Below are 13,078 nucleotides of genomic sequence, written 5' to 3' on the forward strand. Positions count from 1 at the left end.
AAATTAATGCAACAAAGAGCTTGGTACTTTGCAAAGATCAATAAAACTGATAAACCCCTGGCTAGACTCACTAAGGGAAAAAGAGAAAGGACACAAACAAACAAAATTAGAATGAAAGAGAAGTTATGACAGATACCACAGAAGTACAAGGTATCATATAAGAATATTATGAAAGACTATATGCCACTAAATTCAATAACCTAGAAGACGTGGACAAATTCCTACTAATATATAACCTTCCTAGACTTAATCACAAAGAACTAGAAAATTTAAATAGACTGATAAACAGTAAGGAAATTGAAACAATCATCAAAAAGCTCCCCAAAAGTAAAATTCTAGGACCAGATGGCTTCACTGGTGAATTCTACTAACGTTGAAAGATGATTTAATACCTGTCATTCTCAAACTCCTCCAAAAAATTTGAAAAAGATGCCATACTTATTAACGAATTTTATGAGGCCAACATGACCATGATAACAAAACCTGGTAAGGCTAAAACACAAAAAAGAAAACTATAGGCCAATATCTCTGATGACTACAGATGTAAAAGTTCTAAACAAAATACTACCAAATCGAATAAAATACATTAAAAAGACTGACCATCATGATCAAGTGGGGTTCATTCCAGCGGCACAAGGATGGTTCGACATACACAAATTGATCAACATGATACACCACATAAACAAAATAAAGGATAAAAACGATAGTATCATATCAATAGATGCAGAGAAAGCATCTGACAAGATATAGCATATATTTATGACTTAAACATTTAAAAAATGGGTACAGAGGGAAAGCACCTCAACATAATATAGGCAAACCCTCAGCTAATATCATACTTAATGGTGAAAAACTGAAAGATTTCCCTCTAAGATCAGGAAGAAGACAGGGATGCCCACTCTCACCACTCTTATTCAATACAATATTGAAGTCCTAGCTAGAGCAAGGCAAGAGAAAGAAATAAAAGGCATCCAAATTGAGAATGAAGAAGTAAAATTGTCACTCTTTGCAGATGACATGGTTTTTTAAAATAGAAAATCCTACAAAACACCACAAAAAAGTATTAGAAACAATAAGCAAATACAGGAAAGCTGCAGGATATAAAATATATGTACAAAAATCCACTGTGATCCTATATGCTAAAAATGAAGTTTCAGAAAAAGTAATAAAAGAGAAATTCCTTTTGCAATTGCAACAAAAAGAATAAAATTCTAGGAATAAACCTAATGAGCCATGTGAAAGACCTATACACTGAAAACTACAAGACATTATTAATAGAAATTGAAGAAAGCACAAAGAAATGGAAAGATATTCCATGTTCATGGATTGAAAGAATCAACATATTTTAAATGCCATATTACCCAAAACAACATACGGATTTAATGCAATCTCTATCAAAATCCCAACAGCATTTCTTAAAGAAATAGAATAAAAAATCTGATTTGTATGCAATCACAAAAAACCCTAAATAGCCAAAGGAATCCTGAGAAAAAAGAACAAAGCCAGAAGTTATCACACTGCTTGACTTTGAATTATACTACAAAGTGACAATAATCAAAACAGCATGGTATTGGCAGAAAACAGACACACAGACCAACTGAACAGAATTGCGAGCTCAGAAATAAAACCACATACAAATAAACAAATAATCTTTGACATTGGAGTCAAAAATATACAACAGAGCAAAGAAAACATCTTCAATAAATGGTGCTGGGCAATTGGAAAGCCACATGCAAAAGAATGAATCTAGGCTGCTATCTGTCACCATACACCAAAATTAACTTGACATGGATCAAACACTTAAATATAAGGCCTGAAACAATAAATTGCATAGAAGAAAACATAGGTACTAAACTCATAGACCTTGGACTTAAAGGGTTTTATGAATTTGACCTCAAAGGCAAGGGAAGTAAAAGCAAAAATAAATGAATGGGACTACATCAAACTAAAAAGCTTCTGCTCAGTAAAAGAAATTGTAACAATGTAAAGAGACAACTATCGGAATGGGAAAATATATTTGCAAGCAATGCCTCCGATAAGGGCTTAATATCCAAAATATACAAAGAACTCATACAACTCCACAACAACAAATAAACCAACGATCCAATCAAAGAATGAACAGAGGGCCTGAACAGACACTTCTCCCAAGAAGATATACAAATAGCCAACAAACATGTGAAAAGATGCTCAACATTGCTAGCTATTAGAGAAATGCAAATCAAAACCACAATGAGATATCATTGTACCCTTTGAAACCTGTATAATTTAATGATCTAATGTCACACAAATAAAATTAATAAAGAAATCTTTATCAAAATAAAGAAGACGATAAGTAGGCCACCCAGTTGGAAAGAAGTTGAGGTAACTTCCCAATTGGGAATACTAAACTGAGTCTTGAAGGGTAAGCAGGAATTAGCAAAAGAGAAGGACAGGCCTGAGCAAAAGCTCATAATGTAGAAGCCCATGCTGGATTGACAAGTGAGTTAATATCCAGGATGCCCTAAGTGTTCAACACCTGGAAGGCCTGGGAAGGGTACTTGTCTGTCATAGGAAATTAGGGCCCTTTTCATGGACAACTTTGAATGATATAACGTAGAGTGGAGGACTGATTCTGAACACCTTGGGTTTCCAAGGAAAATTCCCAAGGAGGATGGTGGACATATTCCTTCATCTGTGGCCCTTTGAGATAACAACCCTGGAGCAAAATTGATTGGCCAGCCACATTTCTGTGGCAGGAGTTCATTATAATGTAAAATATGGGAAACTTAAACTAAGGATGTGGAATTGGGAATAAAAGAAAACAGCAGTAAAGAGACATGAGACATTGGAGAAGTAGGTCTGAATACTGAGGTAAAAAAAAAAGCAAAAAGCTGTCCAATACTCATTTGGTTGGGCCACAGTGATGAAAAATAATTCAAAGGGAAGTTAAAACATTATCTTGGACACCACAAGTAGTAATTATAAACTTTCATGGCCATAGAGAGATAATGCTTTTTTTTAGAATTCACAGACTACCTCTGAGTTGAGCTTGGATTTCTCACCTCCCGCCTCAATCCCTAAACTGGATTTGATATAAACTGTGAGGATTCAGCTAGGGAGATTGTCATTAGATGCCAGGTTTGAATCAGGGAAAGCAGCTTCCTAACAGGAAGATCTTAACATTTTTTTTTTACTTTGCTTTTCTCGTCAACGATTAGTTAAATGTAACTAATGTAAATTACAGCATATATTTGCATTTATCTTCAAGAACTAATATGGAGCCAGATATGGTACCATAATTTGCCGTTTTGCAACAACACCAGAGGGGCAGGGTCCCTGATGTATTCTTTTGATCACCAGTGGCTACTGGACACCCGTGTGTGTTTGGGAGTAAACTGGCATTAGGAAACCAGCAGTGACCAAGACCATTATTGTCTCTGTCTTTATTTCTAGTGCATAAGATAGATACAAAGCATGTGTGAGGGGGTCAGACAATGTCCCCATTTCCTTCTTAATTTCAAGATTAAAGTAAAAGGAACATCCTTGCTATTATAATTATGTCCATAAGTTCATTCAGAAGAGAGACCTGTTATCCAGATAGAAAGTAAGCAGAGCAAGCTTCCCAGATGATTGCAAAGCTGAGTCTTGAAGGTTGAGTGATATTTAAAGGAGCAAGGGGATTTTAATCTTCCACAATGAAAATGTTTTTCCTATTTTAGTTTTTGTTCTAATATATTTTCTTTAGATTTTACACCATCTAATTGAGTGTAAGTTTGAAATATTTATATATTCATGATAAATCACATCATTATGGAATGACTCTTTCAATCCCAATTAATGTTTTTTGGTTTAGTCCTTTTAGTCTGATATTAATATAACTGACCTTGCTATATTTTGATTAGCATGCGCCTAGAAAATTTTCTTACATTCCTTTATTCCAAATGTCTCTGTATAATTATTATTTGCTGGGTTTGGCATAAACAGCATATGGCTAGACCGTCTTTAACTTTAACTGGAGGGTTTACCCCATTAACAATTTTTATCACTGATTATGTAATAAAATATGAACTTATCCTGCCGTCTTACGTTTTGCTATTTTTTCTTCCCTTTCTATAAAATTTTTCTACGTTCTTGACTTTTAAAATGGATTTATGTTGTTTTTCTCATTGCCTACCTTATGTTTAAAATAATAGCAGATAGTAAAATAGCAATAATATGAAATTATTCAAAATAATTGGAAATGATAAGAGGATCAATTTCCTATCATATTCAATAATGCGATGATCGATCACTCTAATATATAGAACAGTGAAGTGCTAACTGCAAGAGACAAGAGTACCCATGTAAGCCTTTGGTAGTGTTCTGCAAACTGGCACGAGCTTATATGGTTTCTCTGTAACCAATTTCTTTGAACTTTGGGAGAGTTCAAAGCTCTGCAGGAGGTCTTGAGCAAGCGCAAACGCAACACATTTAAGACGGGGTGGAACTAGGATTGATAGAAGAGCAGAAGTAGTTCGGCTAGCCTTTTCACAGCACTTGATACCAGGCTCTCCACAGGATAGTGCCTCCATGTTGAGAGCAGAGGTAATGTTTTTTAAATGACTTTGTCAGAGACTATGGGTTTTGTGATCAGAGGGGTGGGTGAGGAGATTTAGGTGGGGATAATGGGGGTCTTTGGAGTCAGAATAGGGACTTGTTCTAATTTGAGTCGAATGCTCAGGTCAGTAATTTCCGTCTTTCTTGTCTCATATTCTCATCTTGAAGTTCCATCTAATACCACAGTTGGGTATGCATTATTTCCATTCTTGTTACGTTCTAAGTGTTTTCAAATTTCTGTTTTCTTTTTATTGAGTTATTTAGACATGCCTTTTCAATTTTAAAGTTAAGCATTTTTTTTAAATTTCTAATGCAACTTATCTGTGCCATGTGTGATACTTATTCATTGGAATGTGTTTAGACTCCTTTAAGGCTAAGTCCATGGTTTTATTAATATTACATTTCTAGCTTGAAAATAGGATCAGCTCTTCAGTTGATAACTGTCATTGAAAATGGATATATTCTTTCGGTGTGTATGTATACACACATTTTTTAAAAATGTGTATATTTATATATTTTACTTGGTGTTATTGGGTGAGTGAGTCAGGGCAAACACAGCACAGCCTGGTATATGCAAGCGGGGAGCAGGGACAGGGCTTGGCACAGCGTAACACGGGGAGGGTAAGGCAGAACTGGCTACATGCAGGAAAGGGGGAGGGGCATCTGAGGCTGCGCATCTGAGAAGGGGGCAGGGCCTGGCACGGGGCGGGGCTGGGTATGCCCTGGTGCAGTGTATCGGTGCCACAGGGCTGGAAATGTAAGGCAAGACAGACTGTGTCCAAGAGGCACAGTCAGGCAGACGGAGCCTGGAGAGACTAGGAGCGCAAGTGGGCAGAGCATGTCTGAGCGACAGAGCCATCCATGTTTGGGTGGGCTGGGCCGAGGTGGCTTGACTGGGACCATGGTGCAGGACAAGCAGTTAGTAGGTATGTTCTGGAGGGTGGGGCAGGGCAGGCTCAGCCAAACAAGTATAAAGGGGTGGAGTCTAGCTTTTCTGGGCAGATAGGCAGGGCCATATGCATTTAGGTGGGCAAAATGGGGCCAGGTGGACCAGCCAGATGTATCTGGATAAGGTGGGAAAGCAGGGCCAGATAATGCCAGGCATTCCCAGGCAGGCAAGACCTAATGTATCCAGGCAAGTACAGTGGGCCCTCAACGCACTGGCCAGAAGGTGAAGCCAGTAGTGTTAGACAAGGGAAAGCATGTCCCCATCCACTTAGTACTGACCCAGAGCCCTCCTCCCACCGGCACAGGAATCTTACTTGTAATCTCTTGTCTCTGATGAGTCCAGGACACAGGGTAGATGGGGGAGTGGAGCTGGTGTGAGGGTCTGCCCCTCGGCACTTGCCTATAATATCTTCAGAGACCTTGCCATGGTCCCACTGGCAACTACTCACTCAACCACAGTTGCCTCAACTGCAGAAGTCCATGCTATCCCAGAAGTACAGATGGTGACAGTGCCATTGGCAGTAAAGGAAGCACCTCAGACAACAGCCACACCCCAGCTATTGTCTGAAAAGGACCTGCCTCAGGAGTGAAACCTATACCAGGACTTTTCCACAGGGGACTTTTGACAATCAAAATTTGATGAGTGTCTGGCAGGGCCCCTGGGTAGAAGGATGGAGACACTGAAGACAGAAGGATGGCCAGCAATGAGGAGAGAAGAGGTAGGGAGCATCCAAAGACCAATTAAGAAACAGGTTGAGAAGACCTGTCAGCATTTTCATGGCCTGTAGCCTTGAGTGACTGACACTGAGGAGTTCCTGTTCCTGGATCTTGCACTGCAGAAGCAGACAGGAAATGCGAAGAAAATGGAGAATTTGAAGAAAAAAGTGGAGTGGAAAGTGACATAAATGGTGGAATGGGGGGCATGGAAATAGAGGTCAGAAGCAGAATGTAGGGCAGGGATGCAGGGTTAGGGGACTGATATTGACTCCTCTACCACTGCCCTGACTACTCTTGTCCCACAGAATAAGAAGCAGAGGCAGAGGCAGAAGCAGAAGCTCATGGAAGATTGGAAACATCCAGAGCAGATGGATGCCAAAGACTCAGTCTCACTGCAGCAGTGCCTGGGACCTGGCTGTGTCTATCCTACCCGGCCAGGCTCCAAATACTGTTCAGATGACTGTGGCATGAAGCTGGCAGCTAAGTAAGTGGACCTGGGGGTTAAGTGACAAGAGTTAGAGTAGGCCATGATCCATGCCATCTGTAAATCCATCCACTCCCTACCCATTCATCCACCATTCATCCACCCACTCACTCTTACAGCCACCCACCCACTGAACCACCCATTCATATTCCATCCACCAGACCACTTATCCACCCTTAAATTTACCCACCCAGCCATCTACCTACTCATCCACCATTCAATCACCCATTTACCAGCATTCACTAATCTACCATTTATTCTGTATGTTCACCATTTGGTCACTTATCCAATTCTTCTTTTATTACTTCCACCTACCCATTCCCCTTCCAGTCGCATTTATAAGATCCTGCCCCAGCGCATCGAACAGTGGAAGAAGAGCCCCTGCATTGCTGAGGAACATGGCAAGAAAATGCTTGAGCGCATCCACCGTGAGCAGCAGGACACCCAAACCCACCTGAAGGACATGGAACGTCATTTCCATGAACTTGAGGCCATCATTCTGCGTGGCAAGCAGCAGGCTGTGTGCAATGATGAGGAGGTGAGTGGGAATAGGTGGGGTATAGTAGAAAGATATCTGCCCATCCTACTCTGCACTGCTTCACTAACTCCTCCACTGTCCTGTGCAGAGCACCAAAGGTGGCAGAGGCAGCAGCTGCCTGCAGATCTTTTGTGTCTCCTGTGGGCAACCCACCAGTATGCATGCTGCCCTGCGTCACATGGAGCGCTGCTTCACCAAGGTTGGATCATTGGCAAGGGGCAGATGGGGCAAGGATGCTTTTGGCTGGGTACAGTTCATGGCGAAAGGGCAGGTTTGGTGCTTGGGTGTTTGTTGTAGAAGGGAATAAAAGATAACATCCATGGTTCTACCCATTTGTGCTTTTATTGTATCCCAGTATGAGGGTGAAGATTGGGACATCAGCCAATGGTGGGGGGCGGGGCACTGGCTGGGCAGACAGGAGCAAAAGGTCCACAGGGGACAAATGTGTTATTTGGGGATTTATCATGGGAAGGCATGCAGCGTACACCCAGTTTCTCCCATTTGTAATCTTTTTTTCCCCCCAGTATGAGTGCAAATCGTCCTTCGGGTCCTTGTACCCCACTTGCATTGAGGGGTGAGTGTGGGTGCTAGTCAGTGTCAAAGGCATGATGTGGACAGGGTCAGGAGCAGGTGGGCAAGATCAGAGGCAGGATGTGGGTGGGCTCAGGCCAAGGTGGGTGTGTTGAGGGCATGGTATTGGTGAGGTTGGGGGGAGTGTTGGCAGGGTTCAGGGTGGGACCTCATTCCTCCTGACCCTTTGCACCTCGCTTTCAAACTCTCCCCAGGGCCACAAGGCTCTTCTGTGACATTTATGATCCACAGAGTAAGCGATACTGTAAGAGACTCCAGGTGCTGTGCCCTGAGCATTCGAGGGACCCCAAGGTGAGACTCTTCTTTCCATACCTAATTACCCTCCATTCTTTCCTTCTTTGCCTGACCACCCTATTCCTCTCTTCCTCCCTGCATGACTGTCCATTTCTTTCTTCCTTCTGCCTGACTGCCTTCATACCTCCTGATCAACCCCTATGTGTTCCCTCCACCCTTTATGACCACCCCACATTCCCTCCTCCTCACTGGCCAATCACCTTCCATTCTTTTCTTTCCTCTGCCTGACTGCTGTTTATTCATACCCTTCTTGCTTGACCCTACCCCACATTTCTCTCTCACTCTATGCCTGATCACCCTCTATTTCTCTGCTCTTCACTACATAATTATTCCCCATTCTTCTCTTTTCCTTGCTTTACCATTCTGCATTCCTTTCCCACCCCCTGACCGACTGCCCCATATTCCTCCCTTCCTTTCTGTATGGCCACCTTCAAATCCTCACTTCTTCACTCTCTGACTTCCCTCTATTCTTATTCTCCCTGCCTCATTGCCCTAATGATCTTGTCCCTGTCATCTCCTAAATCTTTTCTTCCTCCTCGTTTAACCAGCCCCCATCCTTCCCACCCCCTCTGCCTCATTCTTCACCTACTCCATACCTTACCAACCCTCATTTATCTACTTTTCTTTGTCAGACCTCCCCTACACTCTTCCTTTCCTTCTTGTTTCTCTATTCTTCTGTCCTTTCTGCCCAATCATCTCCATTCTTCCACTGCTGCTTGTTTAACTTCTTCCATTATGCTTGATCATACCTTTTTGCCCCCTCTTCTTTACTTAATCAGTGAATTCCTCTCTTCCTCCCTGCTAGGTCACTCTCCATTTCTCTCCTTCCTTCCTGACTGCCCTCCATTCCCCTATTCCTCTTATCATGACTGCCTGGTCACCCTCCATTGCTATCCTCCTCCATGCCTCATCATCATCCTTTATTTTTCCCCACAGGTACCAGATGATGAGGTATGTGGTTGCCCACTAGTGCAGAATGTCTTTGAACTCACTGATAATTTCTGTCACCTCCCCAAACGTTTGTGCAACCACCACTACTGCTGGGAGAAGCTGAGGCGTGCTGAGGTGGACCTAGAACGCGTGCGTGCGGTAGGCTACAATGCTGAGTGGGGCTGAGGGGCGGGATAGGACCCCAGAATCCTCTTTTCATGCTCATCTCCCACAGTTGCAGAAGCTGGAAGAGCTGAATGAGCAAGAGCACAAGGTACGCACATCTATGATGAACCGAGCAGGTCTGGTGGCCCTGATGCTTCATCAGACAATCCAGCATGACCCACTCACTACTGACTTGCGCTCCAGAGTAGACAGCTGAGCCATGTTCGACTGAGGTCCTATACCCAACACCCTGTGTAAGGGAGAAACTCCATGAATTCCTCACACACCTGTTTCTTTAGCCAGTTCTTTCTTAGGGCATCTCAGAGTGTCTCTGTGCTTCTCTGTTTACTATTTGGTTTCCTATATTTGCCTGCCTCTTCTTGAGAGAGAGGTCCTCAAAATTCTGTTTTCGTCTATTCCTCCCTGAGCCTGGGAGAGGCCAGGGGATCTGCTCTGCTCTCATCTCCCATTGCCCAGAGTTTTGTTAATAAATTTTGGAAGAACAAGGCTTTTAATATCCACTGATGGCCTCTAAACTCATCTTTCTGGCCGCAAATCCAATTACAAACCTCCAATAATGGCGGGTGACAATGCAATCACATTTAGGAGTAGGCTTTATTGCCCATGCAGGGGTGGCTATGAAGTGATGCCCACTCAGTGCTCCATGGACTTCTGTAAGGGATATGAGACTTTACAAAGGGGATCCAGCAGTCCTGACTCTTGTTCCTTACAGTCCCTCATCCCAGGCCATCAGGTTGGTGCTTGATTAGTGCACAGCCAACTCACCAACTTCTGTATAATTGTTAATATTCCTGAGTCCAGAGATGTTGGGAAAATGTTGGGATGGGGGATAGGGGTGTGTGGGATAGTCCTTCCTGATATTTACACTTTGGGATGCTGAGGAGAATTCAAGGTGTCATTGCAATCATGCCCTGCCTCCACCCACCTTATCCTATCCTTGACCATGAGGTCTCAGCCCTTTCTGTTAGCCTTGACCACTGCCAGTCCAGTCCTGGTCTATCTGTCTCTCCCTCATCCCTGTCCATCATATCCTGTCCTCCTCTGCCAACACCCTGCTCTGGGTATCCTTTCCAGCCTTCTCTGTCCATTGAGTCCCTGTGCGGTCATGTCCATTTCACACTTACAGAGTTGCTAGCAGGGGACTGGGACCTCTATTATATCTGCCTTTGTAAACCCTAGCCAGTTCTATTGTCAGTAGAGGTGTGTCTGGTAATGCTGCCTGTAGTACCGGTATGTCTCAATTGATAGACTTGGACTACTTTTCCTATACTCACTGGTCCCTTATGAGCTTTTACATTAATTTTCACAATTATGTTTTCCCTACTTATATATTTCACCTAAATGTTTCAGTTTGTTGCTCTAGACTTATACCTCACATTCCACTATAAGTAGTTTATATGACTAACTATCTGGTGCAACATTTCCTTTTTTATTATGAATATATAATTTTCCCTTTCAATTTGATCAGATTTCTTAGGTTGCTGATCCATGTAATGAATTATTTGAAAGAACCAGCTTTAGTTTTACTTATACTCCTTAAGTTTATTTTATGTATTTAAGCTTTCGTTTTTGTGAGTTCTCACTTCTCAATTTTTTGTTTTGTGTTTCATTTTCATGTATTTCCTTAAGTTTGCTCTTTTTCTAATTTATTTTTATTTTTATTAAATTTGTTGGGGCAACATTGGTTAATATTATATAAATTTCAGGTGTACAACATTATAATACAACATTTGTATACTCTATTGTGTGCTCAACATCCAAAGTCTAGTCCCATTCCATCACCAGATATTTGACCCCTTTTCCCTCTTCATTCTCCCCCCACCTCACCCCTCTGGTAACCACCACTCTGTTATCTCTACCTGAGTTTCTCTTTTGTTTGTTTTGTTTGTTTGATTGTTCCTTTTTGTTTTATATTCCACATATGAGTAAAATCCAAACTTCTAACTCAATTATTTTTGGTTTTCCGGTTTCTTTTATAGCAATGGATTTGGGGCTATACAATTTCCTCTAAATGTAGCTCTATCTCATAAACTCTGGAGTGAAAAAATGCAACTTTAGAATTGATTTCTCACTTTGATCCTAGCTATTGAGAAAAGTTTCTTAGTTTCTAACTGATTAAGGTAGTTTGACTGTCTTTTCTTTCTTTTTTTTTTGTAATATGGTTTTAATAAGATGAGAGAACGTAACTTGTTGAATATGAACTTGTAAACATTAGTCAAAATTTTCTTTGCAAAACCTTAATGGACACAAGAGAAGAAAGTATATGCTCTGTTAAATACAGATTACTCATCAGGACATATTATTTTTAAAAATAAAGTATTGGGGTGACATTGGTTAATAAAATTATATAGGTTTCAAGTGTACAACTCAGTATTGATTAAGGTTTCTTTACTCTGATTTTTTTTTATTTTTGTCTACTTCACCTACTGTATTATCAAAGATACAATAAATTTCTCCCTGTGGCTCTATGTTTTACAGGGGAATGGGGGCATCATAAAGTGTATTATCTTAGGCCATTTTGCACAGTGCCATTAATGAATTTTCTTTGTTCTCTCTGTTGATCTATATTTCAGGCATAGAGTAAAAAGGCACATTTGAGAATCGATAAATCTTTTCCTTTCATTTTAATTTTATTTTTTTACTAATTTATTTTTTATGGTGACATTGGTTAACAAAATTCCATACGTTTCAGCTTTACACTTTGACAGTAAGGCATATATATATTTACACTGTGTTGTTAACCTCCCATAATTAGATTTCTTTCTGTCACCACATATTTAACCCCCTTTACCCTGTCTACCTCTCCTCTCCCTCTTCCCTTTCCCCCAATCCTCTCGTAACTACTAGTCTATTGTCAATGTCCATGAGCCTTTGTTCATTTGACTGTTCATATGTTGCTTTTAGGTTTATATCCCACGTATAAGTGATATATGCATTTCAACTATTTCTCTCTGGGTTATTTTGCTTACCATGATTATCTTGAGGTTCGTCCATGTTGCCATAAATGGCAGTATTTCATCTCTTCTTATGGCTGAGTAATAGTCCATTGTATATATGTACCACAGATTCTTTACCCAGTCATCTACCATAGGAAACTTTGCTTGCTTCCATGTCCAGGCCACAATGAGTACTGCTGCTATGAACATCAGTGTGCAAATGTCTTTTTGGATATATGTTTTCAAGTCTTTGGGGTAAATACCCAGTAGATAGACTGCTGGATTAAATGGTAGATCAATTCTTAGTTTTTTGAGGAACTTCCATACTATTTTCCATAGTGGCTGTACCAATTTGCAGTCCCACCAGCAGTGTATGAGGGTTCCTTTTTCTCTGCATCCTCTGAAACATCTATTATTACTTGTCCTGCTGATAACAGCTACTCTAACAGGTGATATTGATTTGCGTTTCCCTAAGTAGCTAGTGATGTTGAGCATCTTTTCATATATTTGTTGTCCATTTGTATGTCTTCTAAGGGGAAATGTCTGTTCAGGTCCTCTGCCCATTTTTTCATTGGATCATTTGTTTGTTGTTGTTGTTGTTGTTGTTGTTGTTATTGAGTCGTATGAGTTCTTTGTATATTTTGAATATTAGGCCCTTATTGGACTCGATACTTACAAATATATTTTCCCTTCAGATGGTTGTCTCTTTACCTTGTTGACGATTTCTTTTGCTGAGCAGAAGCTTTTTAGTTTGGTATAGTCCCATTCATTTATTTTTGCTTTTATTCCTCTTGCCCTTGAAGTCAAATTCATGAAATCCTCTTAAGTCTAAGGTCCATGAAATGTGTTCTTTGGTTTTCTTCTATGCAGTTTACTGTT

General features: G+C 40.9%; 1 protein-coding gene across 1 annotated transcript; it reads left to right on the forward strand.

Annotated features, from left to right (window-relative positions):
• The first annotated feature begins 5,476 nt into the window (after positions 1 to 5,476).
• Positions 5,477 to 9,459, forward strand: LOC107509346 (CXXC-type zinc finger protein 1-like). The gene is given in 10 exon segments (XM_036226526.1): positions 5,477 to 5,501; positions 5,998 to 6,173; positions 6,312 to 6,419; positions 6,552 to 6,724; positions 7,055 to 7,262; positions 7,351 to 7,461; positions 7,787 to 7,836; positions 8,048 to 8,144; positions 9,084 to 9,236; positions 9,313 to 9,459. Coding segments are annotated over 10 exon segments (1,248 nt in total).
• The last annotated feature ends 3,619 nt before the right edge of the window (positions 9,460 to 13,078 follow it).

Source organism: Rousettus aegyptiacus, unplaced genomic scaffold (assembly GCF_014176215.1).
Source record: "Rousettus aegyptiacus isolate mRouAeg1 unplaced genomic scaffold, mRouAeg1.p scaffold_m13_p_9, whole genome shotgun sequence".
NCBI lineage: Eukaryota > Metazoa > Chordata > Mammalia > Chiroptera > Pteropodidae > Rousettus > Rousettus aegyptiacus.